Source organism: Polypterus senegalus, chromosome 10 (assembly GCF_016835505.1).
Source record: "Polypterus senegalus isolate Bchr_013 chromosome 10, ASM1683550v1, whole genome shotgun sequence".
In the NCBI taxonomy this organism is placed as follows: domain Eukaryota; kingdom Metazoa; phylum Chordata; class Cladistia; order Polypteriformes; family Polypteridae; genus Polypterus; species Polypterus senegalus.
The window spans coordinates 133,239,166-133,247,605 of NC_053163.1; the positions used below are offsets into that span (position 1 = coordinate 133,239,166).

The 8,440-nt window shown below is 42.4% G+C and overlaps 1 protein-coding gene across 3 annotated transcripts in view; it reads right to left on the reverse strand.

Annotated features, from left to right (window-relative positions):
- Window positions 1-6,799, reverse strand: part of arhgap45b (Rho GTPase activating protein 45b) — a 60,515-nt gene extending 53,716 nt beyond the window's left edge. For all 3 annotated transcript variants that reach the window (XM_039766709.1, XM_039766710.1, XM_039766708.1), the window contains exons 1-3: window positions 6,657-6,799; window positions 6,238-6,310; window positions 4,513-4,588 (exon numbers count right to left, since the gene is read on the reverse strand). In XM_039766709.1, the coding sequence (XP_039622643.1) occupies window positions 4,513-4,588; window positions 6,238-6,310; window positions 6,657-6,733 (226 nt within the window). In that variant the 5' untranslated portion in view covers window positions 6,734-6,799. The remainder of the gene's footprint in view (window positions 1-4,512; window positions 4,589-6,237; window positions 6,311-6,656) is intronic.
- Window positions 6,800-8,440: the final 1,641 nt, after the last annotated feature.

Below are 8,440 nucleotides of genomic sequence, written 5' to 3' on the forward strand. Positions count from 1 at the left end.
AAGAAGAGGAAGACAGTGAGGGCAGAGCCAAGGATCAAATGGTGGAAGTTGAAAAAGGAAGACTGCAAGGTTGAGTTTAGGGAGGAGGTGAGACAAGCACTGGGTGGCAGTGAAGAATTACCAGACAGCTGGGAAACTACAGCAGATGTAGTAAGGGTGACAGCAAGAAGGGTGCTTGGCATGACATCTGGACAGAGGAAGGAGGAAAAGGAAACCTGGTGGTGGAATGGGGAAGGACAGGATGGTATACGGAGGAAGAGGAAGGCAAAGAAGAAGTGGTATAGTCAGAGAGATGCAGAAAGTAGACAAGAGTACAAGGAGAAAAGGCACAAGGTGAAGAGAGAGGGGGCGAAGGCTAAAGAAAAGGCGTATGATGAGTTGTACGAGAGGTTCGACACTAAGGGGGGAAAAAAGGCAGACAGAGGGACCGAGCTAGGAAAGATGTGCAGAAGGTTAGGGTGATAAAGGATAAAGATGGAAATGTACTCACAAGTGAGAAGAGTGTGTTGAGCAGATGGAAAAAGTACATTGAGAGGCTGATGAATGAAGAGAATGAGAGAGAGAGAGAAGAGGTTGGATGATGTGTTGATAGTGAATCAGGAAGTGCAACGGGTTAGCAAGGAGGAAGTAAGGACAGCTATGAAGAGGATGAAAAATGGAAAAGCCGTTGGTCCAGATGACATACCTGTGGAAGCATGGAGGTGTTTAGGAGAGATGGCAGTGGAGTTTTAACCAGATTGTGTAATGGAATCTTAGAAAGTGAATGGATGCCTGAGGAGTGGAGAAAAAGTGAACTGGTAACGATATTTAAGAATAAGGGGGATGTGCAGGACTATAGTAATTACAGGGGGATGAAATTGATGAGCCACAGCATGAAGTTATGGGAAAGAGTAGTGGAAGCTAGGTTACAAAGTGAGGATTAGTGAGCAGCAGTATGGTTTCATGCCAAGAAAGAGCACCACAGATGCGATGTTTGCTCTGAGGATGTTGATGGAGAAGTTTAGAGAAGGCCAGAAGGAGTTACATTACGTCTTTGTGGACCTGGAGAAAGCATATGACGGGGTGCCTCGAGAGGAGTTGTGGTATTGTATGAGGAAGTCAGGAGTGGCAGAGAAGTATTTAAGAGTTGTACAGGACATGTACGATATGCTCTAGAGAGGAGAGGAATGAAGGCCAGTAGGAACAAGACAGAATACATGTGTGTAAATGAGAGGGAAGTCAGTGGAAAGGTGAGGATGCAAGGAGTAGAGTTGGCAAAGGTGGATGAGTTTAAATACTTGAGATCAACAATACTGAGTAATGGGGATTGTGGAAGAGAGGTGAAAAAGAGAGTGCAGGCAGGGTGGAATGGGTGGAGAAGAGTGTCAGGAGTGATTTGTGACAGATGGGTATCAGTAAGAGTGAAAGGGAAGGTCTACAGGATGGTAGTGAGACCAGCTATGTTATATGGGTTAGAGAGGGTGGCACTGACGAGAAAGCAGGAGACAGAGCTGGAGGTGGCATTGGGTGTGACGAGGATGGATAGGATTAGAAATGAGTACATTAGAGGGTCAGCTCAAGTTGGACAGTTGGGAGACAAAGTCTGAGAGGTGAGATTGCGTTGGTTTGGACATGTGCAGAGGAGAGATGCTGGGTATATTGGGAGAAGGATGCTAAGGATAGAGCTGTCAGAGAAGAGGAAAAGAGGAAGGCCTAAGCAAAGGTTTATGGTTACGGTGAGAGAGGACATGCAGGTGATGGGTGTAACAGGACAAGATACAGAGGACAGGAACATATGGAAGAAGATGATTCCCCTGTGGTAACCCCTTATGGGAGCAGGCGAAAGAAGAAGAAGATTGAGCATTCTCAAACGAGAACAATTGCTAAGTCAGCCACCTGATGACATACAGTAGTTCACTGTTCTGATCGTATCCTGGATGTACTTTGGATATCTTATTTGCTGTCTGTGTGGTGTACATTTACAATTAACGGAATCACATTTTGATTGGAACAAACTAACAAGAGTTGTACTTTCAAAGCGACCGAGCTCTGTTCATCTCAGTTTTAAAGGGCCTGCTCTCACCTTGGCCCACTCCCACCATTACTTTAGATGTTCTAGGGGTGTCCCCAGTGAAATTAGATGGTAATCTGAAGATGCTGCCTTTATCTTCAGTATTATGAGAGGGTGTAGATATTGAAGGAATACTAAGAAAGCTAAGAATGTTATCTTTTAAGAACATTTCCATCTTGCACCTAGTAAGCATAGGGTGTTACTCAAAGGTCCCACCTACGCCGAGATTGTTCAAGGAGATTAAAACACATAATCAAAACCAAGGTCTCTAAAGTTGTGTTCCATTACTTAAACACTGTGTAGGCTAACGGTTGTTGGAGTTTTCAGCTGAAATATTAAAAACTAAAGATCCTCATCCGAAAATGAAAACAATTACAATGTCCATCTTCCACAATGTGAAATAAAGCAACTTTGTAACCCCAGAAAAAAAAACTGTAGCCCCTTCTCTGAGAAAAATGACAAGTGGCCACTCAAAATTACAGAAACTGAAGTTCTAAAGCTTTTCCCACTTTTATGTGGAGTTGCTGTATTGGACCAGCCTCCTCCATTCTCGTCTGTTGTACACTTCCTTTCTCCTTTATATTCCCCTTCACACAGTCCATCCGAGTTGTCTTGTTCAGCATCTTCTCCTCCTTCCCACACCTTAATATCTATAACTCCCCCCAGACTGTTTACCTCTCTTCTCATTAAATGTCCATAACCTTCTTTCTTTAATTTTCTTAAGAGATTGTACCAAGTTTAACTGTACAGCTAATTCTTTCATTCCTGATCTTACCAAGCTTTGTTACTCCACACATCCATCTCAACATCTTCATTTCTAAGGCATTCACATTTCCTTTTGTGCACCTTTTAAACCGTCCAGAATTCTAATCCATACAACAATGGCGGTCTCACTGCTGTTTCACCCTGCACTCCTGTGCTGATTTTTCGGTCACATAACACTCCTGATACATTTTTCCAACCTGATTACACTTTATTGTTTATTTCTAGATCTTGCTCTCTATCCTCTGTTATTTTTGATCCAAGATATTCGGCCTTTTCCACCCTTTTAAGCCTTCCTCCCTTGAGGTTACCTTCTCCATCTTGTCCTTGTCCCTGAAATCTTAGATATTCTGTTGATTTTGTGTTAATCGTAAGGTATCTATTCCTCCATAACTCTTGTCCACTGTTCTAGTTTCATTTTAACAGTATTCTTAGTGGTGCCACATGTTGTTATGTCATCTGCAAATATGTTCCTGACCCTAAAGATCACTACCACTAAAACTTGAGTTCAGCATCTGTCTGATGGAAGATGTTACAAAGTAAAACAACTTGAATCTCTGTGGTTTTCAAATAAAGCCAAGACAGAACTCAGTGGTCTCTTTTTGGGCGATGTGACAGCATTTCATAAAAAGCATAAAAGACAGGCCTTCAAGCAACAGGATGAAGAAGTACAAGCTGGCATTACACAAGTTCAGGCTGACGCTCCATACCTTACAACATTGGTTAAGCAGGAATTTGGTGGGACCCAACTGGAATTGCAAAGCCAAAGCAGATGGCGGCAATAGAAAGGGTAAAAAACAGAAGCTTTTGTAGGACTAGTCTCACAGAAGGGGCAGATCTATAAGTAAGAATACTGCCACAAACTTCCTGGCATGGTGACATATCAGTTAATGCTGCTGCATCACAAGTTCCAGTGTTGTGGGTGGGAATTCGACACTAGGATACTTTCAAAAGTATTAATAATGTAGATCCAGCAGAATTCTTTCAGCTTAACAGTTAGTAACGTACTTGAGGACGCCAGCAGAAATTAAGGGGTAGTGCATTTAGGACTGAAGCCAGTAAGCAGTTCTGCACTAAAAACAGTTGTAGGGGTCTCGAACAAACTATCAAGACATGTATCTGAAGCAGAAACCTTGACAACCTTTAAGAAGAATCCGAATGAGACATTGGGACGGCTCCGTGCTTAACGGACTGAATGGTCTCCTCTTGTTTTTTCAAATTTCTTATTTTCTGCGTGAATTTGCATGTTCTCCTTGTCTCTGGGTGCTAGAGTTTTCATCCCATATCCAAAAGACATCCATTTTAAGTTAACTGATTGCCATAAATAGGCCCCATCTACTGTAGGACCGAGCATCCAGCTCCCCCATAACCCTGTCCTTGATAAGCAGATTGAGAAAATGGATGGATGGATACTATATGTTTAGGGAGTGACCCTTAAAATGAACAAATGCCTAATCCAGGACTGGTTTCTTTCTAATGCCTCCCAGAATGAGCTCAACACCCGTGGCACATTGAATTGGATTACATGGGTTTCATTATGCTATGTTATTGTCTTGAACTAAAGTCCTCTGAGGACCTGTCATGGTATCAAGCCACCGTTTCCCATCTCTAAACCAAAACTCCTGTAGGTCCACCTCTCAGTTCCAAAGCTGTTGTGGCCTTCCTCCAAAATGATCATGTAGACTGTTACAGTCACTTACCGTATTCTTGCAGTTCGCTTCTGGAGGGCATGTCAACTCCAGGACCAGATAGGCCACTGTAAAGATTCTCCATGGACTGTGAAGAAAAAGGAAACACAAGTGAGGACATGGACACAATTCAGACACACACACACACACAGAGCATCAGCTCAATTTCTCAAGTCTAGCGTGCAAACTGTTTTTCTGTGCACAGAGCAGACCTCAGTGGGCAGCATGTGCTATGCTGCTCTTACTGACATGCTGCCAACTTCTTTATTGAAAATCTAGCTGCCAATTCCGATGAAGTGGCTCAACAGCGACATCAAATGCATGACACTTTCATCTGCCTCCTTCAGTGATGCTGCAGCTCATTCATTCCTGCATTTTCTACAAGTGCAGCAGGGGTGCTCAAATTCTATGTGTTTCCGAGTATTTAAGCCTAAAGATCCTCCCTCACCCTGTCACAGAGAGAAAGCTCAGAATCTGAGTGGAGAAACGTCATCTTTGCATGCTTTGACCCAACTGTGGCTTGCACCTTGGCTATCAATTAAGTGGGTCAAAGATCTGCTGCGTTCAAACGTGTAACACTTGTGATGAAAGGCACGAGATCAAGTGAAGACTGATTGATATGTCGCTCTCTCTCCTCCACTGCGTTGGTTTGCTACTTCCAGAGCTGGAGCCAAACATCTCACACTCTACGTGTGATGTTGACTGTTATGAAAGGCGCTACATTAAAGTGACAATGGTTGAGTGCCAAAGCAGCTCCTTATTGCTCTAAGTGTTTCATGCATCTTGTTGTGATGTTTGATGTGAAAGGCACTACATAAAATGAAGAATAATGAATAGGTCAGCCCCTCTACTTCCTAGATGCCAAGAGAGTCTGACACTGCCATGGCTGATGCTGAACACCACGTATGCTACCCTTGTAATGCACCTTGTGACAGTGGTTGTTATGGAAGGCACTATATGAAATGGAACATGTTTAATATATAAGCCCACCACTTCCTAAGTGGAAGGAGGGTTGGCACTTCCAGAGCGGGTGCCACACACCTAACACTTAATGAACTGAATGTGCCTTGTTAGGTTGCTTAATGTGAAAGGCACTATACAAAAGGGGGATGATAGGTCAGCCCCTACAATTAGCAGTTTGATGCCACCAGAGCTGATACCACACTCTACCTTTGCAAAGCTCCCCATATAAAATGAAGAGTGACTAAAATGTGACCACCACACACATACTCTCTCTGCACTTTCAAATCTCCCACCAATGGAGTGCCTACTACAAAAGGCGACATATAAAATGGAGAATGACTAATACAGCAGTCACTCACTGATGCTGAGCTTCACAAATTTTACCTACAGTTAGGTCCATAAATATTTGGACAGAGACAACTTTTTTCTAATTTTTGGTTCTGTACATTACCACAAGGAATTTTAAATGAAACAACTCAGATGCAGTTGAAGTGCAGACTTTCAGCTTTAATTCAGTGGGTTGAACAAAACGATTGCATAAAAATGTGAGGCAACTAAAGTCTTTTTTTTTAACACAATCCCTTTATTTCAGGGGCTCAAAAGTAATTGGACAAATTAAATATCTGGAAATAAAATGTTCATTTCTAATACTTGGTTGAAAACCTTTTGCTGGCAATGACAGCCTGAAGTCTTGAACCTAATATGAAAAGTGCCATATAAGATGAAACCTGACTGATCAACTAGCAATGCCCAGCTTTCCAATGCCCCACTTACCCGGCTCTTCTCCGTCAGAGGCAAGGAGAGGAGAGTGCTATTGTCCACTTCACCCATGAGCAGCTCAGAAACACTAGGAGAAGACAAGACACAAGAATGAATTCATGGAGCTTTCCGCGCTCGACTTCGCACCAATGCCGTGGTTCCATTGGGCACAGAAGGTCTGTAGTGATGGCCCTCCAAACTTCCCTTGGCTCCCAGTTTCATGCCATTTTCTACAAGATCTTTTCTTCAAAATCATCTCTTGCAGTCAACTCATTAGCCAAGCCACACAACAGCATATCACTGACTTCCACAAAGCCAACGACCAGTTCTCCCTAAACTGAGTACCTTCTGCTTCCTCCCAAGATGCTGTCATTCTTGAACTGTATGTCTCCTCTGAGATTATCCCAAAAAGAAAATAAGCTCCTTGACTGTACCTGCTGCACACACATCCCTCTGGCTTCAGCCATGTGTCTGCAGGGTCACCATTAAACACTCTGAATGTGTTGGTCATCTCACTCTCGCTTGTCTGCGTCTGACACCTGGCTTCCTGCTGCAAATAAGGAAGCAGGTTCTCTATTGTCAAAGGCTCATGTTTTGTCGTGTGAGCCAATAATCTCGCCATCATCTGACTTCTCTGTTTTTGGCAACAGGGTGCTGTCGATTAAAACTGACTAAGCTGTGGCAGTCGCCTCTGGGGTTTTATGAATGGGGCGAGGCACTGTTTCAGTTTTTAACATTTTTTTATTTTTTTAACCTCTGATTAATATAAAGTACCATTTTTTTACTTTCAAACTTTCTGAATTCAATTCAGTGTTTACAGTATAAAGAGTGACATAGGGTGCAGCTAGGAGCCAATCCTATAGGGGGCACCAGTACCCTCAGCTCAGAGTGATTAATTAACCCAACCTACACATTTTAGGGAATGAAGAGGAAATTCAACTATTGAAAGAAAGCCCATGTGGATGCAGGGAGAACGAGACCAGATTTTGGGAGAAAGCCTATGTGGATACAGGGAGAACAAGCCCAAATTTAAAGAGAAAGCCCATGTAGATACAGATAAATGTGAGCAGATATTGACAAGAAGTGTATGTTGAATGAGGGAGAACATGATCAGATATAAAGAAAAAGCCCATGTTTATACGGGAAGAATGTAACCTGATATTAAGAAAAAGTGTACGTGGATATAGGAAGATCCTGACCAAATACTGTGAGAAAGCCCATGTGGACATAGGTAGAACATGACCAGATATTAAATGAAAGCATTTGTACATACAGGGTGATAGAAGCCAAATATAAAGAAAAGCACATGTGGATACAGAGAGAATGTGACCAAATTTTGAGGGAAAACTCATATAGATATATGGAGAACATGACCAGATATTGAGAGAAATCATATGTGGATACAGGGAGAATGAGACCGAATTTTGAGAGATAGCCTACGCGGATACTAGGAGAAAGTATCCAGATATTGAACAAAAGCCCTTGGAGATACAGGGAGAAAGTGATCAGAGTTTGAGAGAAGGTCCATATGGATATATGAAGAACATAACAAGATTTTGAGAGAAAGCCAATGTGGATACTGGGAGAAAGTGGCCAGAGTTTGAGAGAAGGTCCATATGGATATATAAAGAACATAACAAGATTTTGAGAGAAAGCCAATGTGGATACTGGGAGAAAGTGACCAGAGTTTGAGAGAAGGTCCATATAGATATATGAAGAACATAACAAGATTTTGAGAGAAAGCCAATGTGGATACTGGGAGAAAGCGGCCAGAGTTTGAGAGAAGGTCCATATGGATGTATGAAGAACATAACAAGATTTTGAGAGAAAGCCAATGTGGATACTGGGAGAAAGTGACCAGAGTTTGAGAGAAGGTCCATATGGATATATGAAGAACATAACAAGATTTTGAGAGAAAGCCAATGTGGATACTGGGAGAAAGTGACCAGAGTTTGAGAGAAGGTTCATATGGATATATGAAGAACATAACAAGATTTTGAGAGAAAGCCAATGTGGATACTGGGAGAACATGACCAGGTAATGAGCGAAAGCCCAAGTAGATATAGACAGGACATGACCAGATATTGAGATAAAGCCCATGTTGATTCAGTGAGTACATGTAAACTCCATGCAGAGAAACAGATCATGCTGGGACTGAAGCCAGTATGCCACAGCAGTTAGGCAGCAGTGCTAATCACAGTGCCATCTTTTCACATTG